This window comes from Nerophis lumbriciformis, linkage group LG02 (assembly GCF_033978685.3).
Source record: "Nerophis lumbriciformis linkage group LG02, RoL_Nlum_v2.1, whole genome shotgun sequence".
Taxonomy (NCBI): Eukaryota; Metazoa; Chordata; class Actinopteri; order Syngnathiformes; family Syngnathidae; genus Nerophis; species Nerophis lumbriciformis.
In genome coordinates, this window is record NC_084549.2 from 73,492,891 (window position 1) to 73,506,847 (window position 13,957).

General features: G+C 25.7%; 1 protein-coding gene across 1 annotated transcript in view; it reads right to left on the minus strand.

Moving 5' to 3' along the window:
* cfap43 (cilia and flagella associated protein 43) overlaps positions 1-13,957 on the minus strand; it is an 80,923-nt gene that overhangs the window by 39,967 nt on the left and 26,999 nt on the right. Inside the window, exons 13-17 of the mRNA XM_061968316.1 lie at positions 12,986-13,093; positions 12,808-12,894; positions 3,378-3,466; positions 3,168-3,291; positions 2,979-3,091 (exon numbers count right to left, since the gene is read on the minus strand). Coding sequence (XP_061824300.1) covers positions 2,979-3,091; positions 3,168-3,291; positions 3,378-3,466; positions 12,808-12,894; positions 12,986-13,093 — 521 coding nt within the window. The remainder of the gene's footprint in view (positions 1-2,978; positions 3,092-3,167; positions 3,292-3,377; positions 3,467-12,807; positions 12,895-12,985; positions 13,094-13,957) is intronic.

Below are 13,957 nucleotides of genomic sequence, written 5' to 3' on the forward strand. Positions count from 1 at the left end.
TTGAGCGACGTTTCATGAGAGCAGAGTGTGCGTTAATTATATTTACTTGTTACTTTACCAAACAGTAATTTAATTACTAACGAAATTACTCTTCAATAAATGTAATTAATTACTAAAATAATGCCTTACTTAGAAAAACTTAAAATATCTGGCATATGCAGTTGAGAGCAGAGTGTGCGTTAATTACATTTACTTGTCACTTTAACAAACAGTAATTTAATTACTAACAAAATTACTCTTTAATAAATATAATTAATTACTAAAATAATGCCTTACTTAAAAAAACCTTCAAATATGCAGTTGAGCGACATTTCATGAAAGCAGAGTGTGCGTTAATTATATTTACTTGTCACTTTAACAAACAGTAATTTAATTACTAACAAAATTACTCTTTAATAAATGTAATTAATTACTAAAATAATGCCTTACTTAAAAAAACCTTCAAATATGCAGTTGAGCGACGTTTCATGAGAGCAGAGTGTGCGTTAATTATATTGACTTGTTACTTTAACAAACGTAATTTAATTACTAACGGAGTTACTCTTTAATAAATGTCATTAATTACTAAAATAATGCCTTCAAAAAAACTTCACATATCTGGCATATGCAGTTGAGCGACGTTTCATGAGAGCAGAGTGTGCGTTAATTATATTTACTAGTCACTTTAACAAACAGTAATTTAATTACTAACAAAATTACTCTTTAATAAATGTAATTAATTACTAAAATAATGCCTTACTTAAAAAAACCTTCAAATATGCAGTTGAGCGACGTTTCATGAGAGCAGAGTGTGCGTTAATTATATTTACTTGTTACTTTAACAAACGTAATTTAATTACTAACGGAGTTACTCTTTAATAAATGTCATTAATTACTAAAATAATGCCTTACTTCAAAAAAACTTCACATATCTCGCATATGCAGTTGAGCGACGTTTCATGAGAGCAGAGTGTGCGTTAATTATATTTACTTGTCACTTTAACAAACAGTAATTTAATTACTAACAAAATTACTCTTTAATAAATGTAATTAATTACTAAAATAATGCCTTACTTAAAAAAAACTTCAAATATCTGTCATATGCAGTTGAGCGACGTTTCAGGAGGCAGAGTGTGCGTTAATTATATTTACTTGTCACTTTAACAAACAGTAATTTAATTACTAACAAATTACTCTTTAATAAATGTCATTAATTACTAAAATAATGCCTTACTTAAAAAAACCTTCAAATATGCAGTTGAGCGACGTTTCATGAGAGCAGAGTGCGCGTTAATTATATTTACTTGTCACTTTAACAAACAGTAATTTAATTACTAACAAAATTACTCTTTAATAAATGTAATTAATTACTAAAATAATGCCTTACTTAAAAAAACCTTCAAATATGCAGTTGAGCGACATTTCATGAGAGCAGAGTGTGCGTTAATTATATTTACTTGTTACTTTAACAAACTTAATTTAATTACTAACGGAATTACTCTTTAATAAATGTAATTAATTACTAAAATAATGCCTTACTTAAAAAAAAACTTCAAATATGCAGTTGAGCGACGTTTCATGAGAGCAGAGTGTGCGTTAATTATATTTACTTGTTACTTTAACAAACAGTAATTTAATTACTAACAAAATTACTCTTTAATAAATGTAATTAATTACTAAAATAATGCATTACTTCAAAAAAACTTCACATATCTGGCATATGCAGTTGAGCGACGTTTCATGAGCGCAGAGTGTGCGTTAATTATATTTACTTGTTACTTTAACAAACAGTAATTTAATTACTAACGAAATTACTCTTTAATAAATGTAATTAATTACTAAAATAATGCCTTACTTAAAAAAACCTTCAATTATGCAGTTGAGCGACGTTTCATGAGAGCAGAGTGTGTGTTAATTATATTTACTTGTCACTTTAACAAACAGTAATTTAATTACTAACGGAATTACTCTTTAATAAATGTCATTAATTACTAAAATAATGCCTTACTTCAAAAAAACTTCACATATCTGGCATATGCAGTTGAGCGACGTTTCATGAGAGCAGAGTGTGCGTTAATTATATTTACTTGTTACTTTAACACACAGTAATTTAAATACTAACGGAATTACTCTTTAATAAATGTAATTAATTACTAAAATAATGCCTTAATTAGAAAAACTTTCAAATATCTGGCATATCCAGTTGAGCGACGTTTCATGAGAGCAGAGTGTGCGTTAATTATATTTACTTGTCACTTTAACAAACGTAATTTAATTACTAACGGAGTTACTCTTTAATAAATGTCATTAATTACTAAAATAATGCCTTACTTAAAAAAACCTTTAAATATGCAGTTGAGCGACATTTCATGAGAGCAGAGTGTGTGTTAATTATATTTACTTGTTACTTTAACACACAGTCCTTTAATTACTAATGAAATGATTCTTTAATAAATGTAATTAATTACTAAAATAATGCCTTACTTAAAAAAAACTTCAAATATCTGGTATATGCAGTTGAGCGATGTTTCATGAGAGCAGAGTGTGCGTTAATTATATTTACTTGTCACTTTAACAAACAGTAATTTAATTACTAACAAAATTACTCTTTAATAAATGTAATTAATTACTAAAATAATGCCTTACTTAAAAAAACCTTCAAATATGCAGTTGAGCGACGTTTCATGAGAGCAGAGTGTGCGTTAATTATATTTACTTGTCACTTTAACAAACAGTAATTTAATTACTAACAAAAATACTCTTTAATAAATGTAATTAATTACTAAAATAATGCCTTACTTAAAAAAAACTTCACATATCTGGCATATGCAGTTGAGCGACGTTTCATGAGAGCAGAGTGTGCGTTAATTATATTTACTTGTTACTTTAACACACAGTCATTTAATTACTAATGACATTACTCTTTAAAAAATGTAATTAATTACTAAAATAATGGGGATAATAGAGTGTGTCATATTTAACAACAAAGTGTCACAGACTTTTCCAACTGCTCCTTGAAATGTTCAATGTCCTGCTGGGCGGCCTGGTTCTCCTCTTGCTTCTGGTGCAGGCTGGCTTGCATCTCCGCCAGTAGGGACGCTTTCATTTTAATCTGAAATAAGAAAAATATATATATGTATTTTGAAAAGTGCTTAAGTGCAGAAGAGAAATAAATAGGCAGTGGTTACATTCTGCTCGCTGTCTATTTTGTTTTTGCGGACAAGACAAAACTTCTCCCAAACTGTTGCGTTCACGCCTTCCGGCATATTCTTAGGTGCATCCAACTCCTCCATGGCGTTCTTCTTAGGACCTCTGTGCAGTAGAAAGGAGAACAAATGTCTTTTTAGGCCACATAATGCTTCCAGGAAGACAGGTATGAATACATCTGGAGGAACAACCTGGGTCTTCTTTTGAACAGTTTATAGAGCTGATCCACCATGGCCTTGTGAAGACCTGAGAACTCCTTCCGGAATTCTTTGTCCAGAGCCTGGAGAGACATTCAATTATCACATCAAGAGTTTAGAATAGAAAATGTGCTTAAAAGTATGGATTATATACTATTTCTTGTTAATTTTTTGTTGGTTTTAGTTGTTTTTTTGTCCATATCAAAAATTGGACAAAATATAAATCCCCAACAATGAGTAACCGAGTTATTTTTCTTCCTTAAAACATTTATTTTACATTTATCATATCATTTTATAATAGAAAATGTGCTTAAAATGATGGATTATATATTATTGCTTGATAATGTTTGGTTGGTTTTAGTTGTTTTTTGTCCATATCAAAAATTGGACAAAATATAAATCCCCAAAAATGAGGAACCCAGTTGTTTTTCTTCCTTAAAACATTTATTTTACATTTATCACATCATTTTACAATAGAAAATGTGCTTAAAATTATGGATTATATCCTATTGCTTGTTAATTTTTTGTTGGTTTTAGTTGTTTTTTGTCCATATCAAAAATTGGGAACAAATATAAATCCCCAACAATGAGTAACGCAGTTGTTTTTCTTCCTTAAAACATTTATTTTACATGTATCATATCAATTTATAATAGAAAATGTGCTTAAAATATGGATTATATACTATTGTTTGTTAATTTTACAATGTTTTTGTCCATATCAAAAATTGGACAAAATATAAATCCCCAATAATGAGTAACCAGTTATTTTTCTTCCTTAAAACATTTATTTCACATTCATCATATCATTTTATAATAGAAAATGTGCTTAAAATTATGGATTATATAATATTGCTTGATCATTTTTTGCTGGTTTTAGTTGTTTTTTGTCCATATCAAAAATTGGACAAAATATAAATCCCCAACAATGAGTAATCCAGTTATTTTTCTTCCTTAAAACATTTATTTGACATTTATCATATCATTTTATAATAGAAAATGTGCTTAAAATTATGGATTATATACTATTGCTTGTTGTTTTTTTGTTGGTTTTAGTTGTTTTTTTGTCCATATCAAAAATTGGACAAAATATAAATCCCCAACAATGAGTAACCGAGTTATTTTTCTTCCTTAAAACATTTATTTTACATTTATCATATCATTTTATAATAGAAAATGTGCTTAAAATGATGGATTATATATTATTGCTTGATAATGTTTGGTTGGTTTTAGTTGTTTTTTGTCCATATCAAAAATTGGACTAAATATAAATCCCCAACAATAAGTAACCAAGTTATTTTTCTTCCTTAAAACATTTATTTTACATTTATCATATCATTTTATAATAGAAAATGTGCTTAAAATTATGGATTATATCCTATTGCTTGTTCATTTTTTGTTGGTTTTAGTTGTTTTTTGTCCATATCAAAAATTGGGAAAAAATATAAATCCCCAACAATGAGTAACGCAGTTGTTTTTCTTCCTTAAAACATTTATTTTACATTTATCATATCATTTTATAATAGAAAATGTGCTTAAAATATGGATTATATACTATTGCTTGTTAATTTTAGAATTTTTTTGTCCATATCAAAAATTGGACAAAATATAAATCCCCAATAATGAGTAACCAGTTATTTTTCTTCCTTAAAACATTTATCATATCATTTTATAATAGAAAATGTACTTAAAATTGTGGATTATATACTATTGCTTGATCATTTTTTGCTGATTTTAGTTGTTTTTTGTCGATATGAAAAATTGGAAAAAATATAAATCCCCAACAATGAGTAACCCAGTTATTTTTCTTCCTTAAAACATTTATTTTACATTTATCATATCATTTTATAATAGAAAATGTGCTTAAAATTATGGATTATATACTATTGCTTGTTCATTTTTTTGTTGGTTTTAGTTGTTTTTTGTCCATATCAAAAATTGGGAAAAAATATAAATCCCCAACAATGAGTAACGCAGTTGTTTTTCTTCCTTAAAACATTTATTTTACATTTATCATATTTTATAATAGAAAATGTACTTAAACTATGGATTATATACTATTGCTTGTTAATTTTAGTATTTTTTTGTCCATATCAAAAATTGGACAAAATATAAATCCCCAATAATGAGTAACCAGTTGTTTTTCTTCCTTAAAACATTTATTTTACACTTATCATATTATATAATAGAAAATGTGCTTAAAATTATGGATTATATACTATTGCTTGACCATTTTTGGTTGGTTTTAGTTGTTTTTGGTCCTTATCAAAAATTTGAGAAAATATAAATCCCCAACAATGAGTAAGTAACCCAGTTATTTTTCTTCTTTAAAACATTTATTTTACATTTATCTTATCATTTTATGATAGAAAATGTGCTTAAAATTATGGATTATATACTATTGCTTGTTAATTTTTTGTTAGTTTTAGTTGTTTTTTGTCGATATCAAAAAGTGGACAAAATATAAATCCCCAACAACGAGTAACCAAGTTATTTTTTTTCCTTAAAACATTTATTTTACATTTATCATATCATTTTATAATAGAAAATGTGCTTAAAATTATGGATTATATCCTATTGCTTGTTAATTTTTTGTTGGTTTTAGTTGTTTTTTGTCCATATCAAAAAGTGGACAAAATATAAATCCCCAACAATGAGTAACCCAGTTATTTTTCTTCCTTAAAAGATTTATTTTACATTTATTATATCATTTTATAATAGAAAATGTGCTTAAAATTATGGATTATATCCTATTGCTTGTTCATTTTTTGTTGGTTTTAGTTGTTTTTTGTCCATATCAAATATTGGGAAAAAAATATAAATCCCTAACAATGAGTAACGCAGTTGTTTTTCTTCCTTAAAACATTTATTTTACATTTATCATATCATTTTATAATAGAAAATGTGCTTAAAATATGGATTATATACTATTGCTTGTTAATTTTAGAATTTTTTTGTCCATATCAAAAATTGGACAAAATATAAATCCCCAATAATGAGTAACCAGTTATTTTTCTTCCTTAAAACCTTTATTTCACATTTATCATATCATTTTATAATAGAAAATGTGCTTAAAATTATGGATTATATCCTATTGCTTGTTGCTTTTTTGTTGGTTTTAGTTGTTTTTTGTCCATATCAAAAATTGGGAAAAAATATAAATCCCCAACAATGAGTAACGCAGTTGTTTTTCTTCCTTAAAACATTTATTTTACATTTATCATATCATTTTATAATAGAAAATGTGCTTAAAATGATGGATTATATATTATTGCTTGTTAATTTTAGTATTTTCTTGTCCATATCAAAAATTGGACAAAATATAAATCCCCAACAATGAGTAACCCAGTTATTTTTCTTCCTTAAGACATTTATTTCACATATATCATATCATTTTATAATAGAAAATGTGCTTAAAATATAGATTATATACTATTGCTTGTTAATTTTAGTATTTTCTTGTCCATATCAAAAATTGGACAAAATATAAATCCCCAATAATGAGTAACCAGTTATTTTTCTTCCTTAAAACATTTATTTTACATTTATCATATCATTTTATAATAGAAACTGTGCTTAAAATTATGGACTATATCCTATTGCTTGTTGTTTTTTTGTTGGTTTTAGTTGTTTTTTTGTCCATATGAAAAATTGGACGAAATATAAATCCCCAACAACGAGTAACCAAGTTTTTTTTTTCCTTAAAACATTTATTTTACATTTATCATATCATTTTATAATAGAAAATGTGCTTAAAATTATGGATTATATCCTATTGCTTGTTAATTTTTTGTTGGTTTTAGTTGTTTTTTGTCCATATCAAAAATTGGGAAAAAATATAAATCCCCAACAATGAGTAACCCAGTTGTTTTTCTTCCTTAAAACATTTATTTTACATTTATCATATCATTTTATAATAGAAAATGTGCTTAAAATATGGATTATATACTATTGCTTGTTAATTTTAGTATTTTTTTGTCCATATCAAAAATTGGACAAAATATAAATCCCCAACAATGAGTAACCCATTTATTTTTCTTCCTTAAAACATTTATTTTACATTTATCATATCATTTTATAATAGAAAATGTGCTTAAAATGATGGATTATATATTATTGCTTGATAATGTTTGGTTGGTTTTAGTTGTTTTTTGTCCATATCAAAAATTGGACAAAATATAAATCCCCAACAATAAGTAACCAAGTTATTTTTCTTCCTTAAAACATTTATTTTACATTTATCATATCATTTTATGATAGAAAATGTGCTTAAAATGATGGATTATATACTATTGCTTGATCATTTTTTGCTGGTTTTAGTTGTTTTTTGTCCATATCAAAAATTGGAGAAAATATAAATCCCCAACAATAAGTAATCCAGTTATTTTTCTTCCTTAAAACATTTATTTTACATTTATCATATCATTTTATAATAGAAAATGTGCTTAAAATATGGATTATATACTATTGCTTGTTAATTTTAGTATTTTTTGTCCATATCAAAAATTGGACAAAATATAAATTCCCAATAATGAGTAACCAGTTGTTTTTCTTCCTTAAAACATTTATTTTACATTTATCATATTTCATAATAGAAAATGTGCTTAAAATGATGGATTAAATACTATTGCTTGATCATTTTTGGTTGGTTTTAGTTGTTTTTTGTCCATATCAAAAAGTGGACAAAATATAAATCCCCAACAATAAGTAACCCAGTTATTTTTCTTCCTTAAAACATTTATTTTACATTTATCATATCATTTTATAATAGAAAATGTGCTTAAAATATGGATTATATACTATTGCTTGTTAATTTTAGTATTTTTTGTCCATATCAAAAATTGAACAAAATATAAATTCCCAATAATGAGTAACCCAGTTGTTTTTCTTCCTTAAAACATTTATTTTATACTTATCATATTTTATAATAGAAAATGTGCTTAAAATGATGGATTATATACTATTGCTTGATCTTTTTTTGCTGGTTTTAGTTGTTTTTTGTCCATATGAAAAATTGGAAAAAATATAAATCCCCAACAATGAGTAACCCAGTTGTTTTTCTTCCTTAAAACATTTATTTTACATTTATCATATCATTTTATAATAGAAAATGTGCTTAAAATATGGATTATATACTATTGCTTGTTAATTTTAGTATTTTTTGTCCATATCAAAAATTGAACAAAATATAAATTCCCAATAATGAGTAACCCAGTTGTTTTTCTTCCTTAAAACATTTATTTTATACTTATCATATTTTATAATAGAAAATGTGCTTAAAATGATGGATTATATACTATTGCTTGATCTTTTTTTGCTGGTTTTAGTTGTTTTTTGTCCATATGAAAAATTGGAAAAAATATAAATCCCCAACAATGAGTAACCCAGTTATTTTTCTTCTTTAAAACATTTATTTTACATTTATCTTATCATTTTATGATAGAAAATGTGCTTAAAATTATGGATTATATACTATTGCTTGTTAATTTTTTGTTAGTTTTAGTTGTTTTTTGTCCATATCAAAAAGTGGACAAAATATAAATCCCCAACAATGAGTAACCCAGTTGTTTTTCTTCTTTAAAACATGTATTTTACATTTATCTTATCATTTTATGATAGAAAATGTGCTTAAAATTATGGATTATATACTATTGCTTGTTAATTTTTGGTTGGTTTTAGTTGTTGTTTTTGTCCATACCAAAAAGTGGACAAAATATAAATCCCCAACAATGAGTAACCCAGTTGTTTTTCTTCTTTAAAACATGTATTTTACATTTATCTTATCATTGTATAATAGAAAATGTGCTTAAAATTATGGATTATATCCTATTGCTTGTTAATTTTTGGTTGGTTTTAGTTGTTTATTGTCCATATCAAAAATTGGGAAAAAATATAAATCCCCAACAATGAGTAACCCAGTTGTTTTTCTTCCTTAAAACATTTATTTTACATTTATCATATCATTTTATAATAGAAAATGTGCTTAAAATATGGATTATATACTATTGCTTGTTAATTTTTGTATTTTTTTGTCCATATCAAAAATTGGACAAAATATAAATCCCCAATAATGAGTAACCAGTTATTTTTCTTCCTTAAAACATTTATTTTACATTCATCATATCATTTTATAACAGAAAATGTGCTTAAATTTATGGATTATATACTATTGCTTGATCATTTTTTGCTGGTTTTAGTTATTTTTTGTCCATATGAAAAATTGGAAAAAATATAAATCCCCAACAATGAGTAACCCAGTTATTTTTCTTCCTTAAAACATTTATTTTACATTTATTATATCATTTTATAATAGAAAATGTTCTTAAAATTATGGATTATATCCTATTGCTTGTTAATTTTTTGTTGGTTTTAGTTGTTTTTTGTCCATATCAAATATTGGGAAAAAAATATAAATCCCTAACAATGAGTAACGCAGTTGTTTTTCTTCCTTAAAACATTTATTTTACATTTATCATATATCATTTTATAATAGAAAATGTGCTTAAAATATGGATTATATACTATTGCTTGTTAATTTTAGAATTTTTTTGTCCATATCAAAAATTGGACAAAATATAAATCCCCAATAATGAGTAACCAGTTATTTTTCTTCCTTAAAACCTTTATTTCACATTTATCATATCATTTTATAACAGAAAATGTGCTTAAATTTATGGATTATATACTATTGCTTGTTAATTTTTTGTTGGTTATAGTTGTTTTTTGTCCATATCAAAAATTGGGAAAAAATATAAATCCCCAACAATGAGTAACCCAGTTGTTTTTCTTCCTTAAAACATTTATTTTACATTTATCATATCATTTTATAATAGAAAATGTGCTTAAAATATGGATTATATACTATTGCTTGTTAATTTTAGTATTTTTTGTCCATATCAAAAATTGAAAAAAATATAAATTCCCAATAATGAGTAACCCAGTTGTTTTTCTTCCTTAAAACATTTATTTTATACTTATCATATTTTATAATAGAAAATGTGCTTAAAATGATGGATTATATACTATTGCTTGTTAATTTTTTGTTAGTTTTAGTTGTTTTTTGTCCATATCAAAAAGTGGACAAAATATAAATCCCCAACAATGAGTAACCCAGTTGTTTTTCTTCTTTAAAACATGTATTTTACATTTATCTTATCATTTTATGATAGAAAATGTGCTTAAAATTATGGATTATATACTATTGCTTGTTAATTTTTTGTTAGTTTTAGTTGTTTTTTGTCCATATCAAAAAGTGGACAAAATATAAATCCCCAACAATGAGTAACCCAGTTGTTTTTCTTCTTTAAAACATGTATTTTACATTTATCTTATCATTTTATGATACAAAATGTGCTTAAAATTATGGATTATATACTATTGCTTGTTAATTTTTGGTTGGTTTTAGTTGTTTTTTTGTCCATACCAAAAAGTGGACAAAATATAAATCCCCAACAATGAGTAACCCAGTTGTTTTTCTTCTTTAAAACATGTATTTTACATTTATCTTATCATTTTATGATAGAAAATGTGCTTAAAATTATGGATTATATACTATTGCTTGTTAATTTTTGGTTGTTTTTAGTTGTTTTTTTGTCCATACCAAAAAGTGGACAAAATATAAATCCCCAACAATGAGTAACCCAGTTGTTTTTCTTCTTTAAAACATGTATTTTACATTTATCTTATCATTGTATAATAGAAAATGTGCTTAAAATTATGGATTATATCCTATTGCTTGTTAATTTTTGGTTGGTTTTAGTTGTTTATTGTCCATATCAAAAATTGGGAAAAAATATAAATCCCCAACAATGAGTAACCCAGTTGTTTTTCTTCCTTAAAACATTTATTTTACATTTATCATATCATTTTATAATAGAAAATGTGCTTAAAATATGGATTATATACTATTGCTTGTTAATTTTTGTATTTTTTTGTCCATATCAAAAATTGGACAAAATATAAATCCCCAATAATGAGTAACCAGTTATTTTTCTTCCTTAAAACATTTATTTTACATTTATCATATCATTTTATAATAGAAAATGTGCTTAAAATGATGGATTATATACGATTGCTTGATCTTTTTTTGCTGGTTTTAGTTATTTTTTGTCCATATGAAAAATTGGAAAAAATATAAATCCCCAACAATGAGTAACCGAGTTATTTTTCTTCCTTAAAACATTTATTTTACATTTATCATATCATTTTATAATAGAAAATGTGCTTAAAATTATGGATTATATACTATTGCTTGTTAATTTTTTGTTGTTTTTAGTTGTTTTTTTGTCCATATCAAAAATTGGACAAAATATAAATCCCCAACAATGAGTAACCCAGTTATTTTTCTTCTTTAAAACATTTATTTTACATTTATCTTATCATTTTATGATAGAAAATGTGCTTAAAATTATGGATTATATACTATTGCTTGTTAATTTTTGGTTGGTTTTAGTTGTTTTTTTGTCCATACCAAAAAGTGGACAAAATATAAATCCCCAACAATGAGTAACCCAGTTGTTTTTCTTCCTTAAAACATTTATTTTACATTTATCTTATCATTTTATAATAGAAAATGTGCTTAAAATGATGGATTATATACTATTGCTTGTTAATTTTTGGTTGGTTTTAGTTATTTTTTGTCCATATGAAAAATTGGAAAAAATATAAATCCCCAACAATGAGTAACCCAGTTATTTTTCGTCCTTAAAACATTTATTTTACATTTATTATATCATTTTATAATAGAAAATGTGCTTAAAATTATGGATTATATACTATTGCTTGTTAATTTTTAGTTGTTTTTAGTTGTTTTTTGTCCATATCAAAAATTGGACAAAATATAAATCCCCAACAATGAGTAACCCAGTTATCTTTCTTCTTTAAAACATTTATTTTACATTTATCTTATCATTTTATGATACAAAATGTGCTTAAAATTATGGATTATATACTATTGCTTGTTAATTTTTGGTTGTTTTTAGTTGTTTTTTTGTCCATACCAAAAAGTGGACAAAATATAAATCCCCAACAATGAGTAACCGAGTTATTTTTCTTCCTTAAAACATTTATTTTACATTTATCTTATCATTTTATGATAGAAAATGTGCTTAAAATTATGGATTATATACTATTGCTTGTTAATTTTTGGTTGGTTTTAGTTGTTTTTTGTCCATATGAAAAATTGGACAAAATATAAATCCCCAAAAATGAGTAACCCAGTTATTTTTCTTCCTTAAAACATTTATTTTACATTTATTATATAATTTTATAATAGAAAATGTGCTTAAAATATAGATGATATACTATTGCTTGTTAATTTTTGGTTGTTTTTAGTTGTTTTTTGTCCATATCAGGAATGGGACAAGCGGTAGAAAATGGATGGATGGATGGATGGATTTGTGAAGAGTGATATTACGAGCAGACTTACTTTGTCCTCAGCGACAATGTTGTCAAAGCTCTCGTGGGAAAATTCCACCTCTTTTTGAAACTTCTGCAATTCTTCGCTCATGTTCTTCTACAAGACAAGCAGCTAATGAGGGCAGGTTGCATGCGCGAGGAGCAATAAATATTATTACAACAATCGGATCATTTCCAGATGAACACACCTTGTTGGCCTCCATTTGGCCAAGTTTTGATTTATGCTCCTTTTCATCAATGCCCATGACCTCTTCCATGAGTATGGAGTAACTTAGAATTTTAATCTTCAATTCTTCCTGTAAAATAACAATTTTAAAAATGACTCATTTCAGCATCATGGCAACCTTGGTTCACTTACTGCAGAGGTGTCAAAGTGCTTTTCACTGAGGGCCACATCACAGTTATGTTTGGCCCTAACAGTGCCAATTATTACACTATTTTTTAATGCATTTTTTTGGTCGATTTTTAAAAAACTAAAATGAGGAAATTGCAATAATTTCACCTCAAAATGTAGTGTATATTACTGTAAATTACTGCTGTTTTTAATGGTACAAAAAAAGGCAGCTCAGTTGCCAGAATTGTACGGTAAAATTTACATTTGTTTTTTTTACTATAAATAAAAAAACTGCAATTTTACAGTAACATTTTGGCCTTTTTTTTTTTTTTTTTTACCGCAAATCAAACAACTGTAGATTTTTGGGTGTATTACTGTAAATGCCAAAACGGCACCACAGTTTATTACAGTAAAAAAAAGTGCTGGTTTTTTTCTCATTTTGAGAAAAATGCTGTAAAAAGCACAGTAAATGTCACAATTTGACCATGAAATCTATTGCTACTTTTACATTGCACACTTTGATGGATAATTTGCTTTGGAATCATCATTATTAGTATTTATTTATATTTAAAAAAATGGTTTGATCATATATTTTTGCATAATTAGACAATATTTAAGTTAGTATCATTCATACTTGCCAACCTTGAGACCTCCAATTTCGGGAGGTGTGGGGCTGGGTGGGTGGGGGGCTTGGGGGCGTGGTTAAGAGGGGACGAGTATATTGACAGCTAGAATTCACCAAGTCAAGTATTTATATATATATATATATATATATATATATATATATATATATATATATATATATATATATATATATATTTATGTA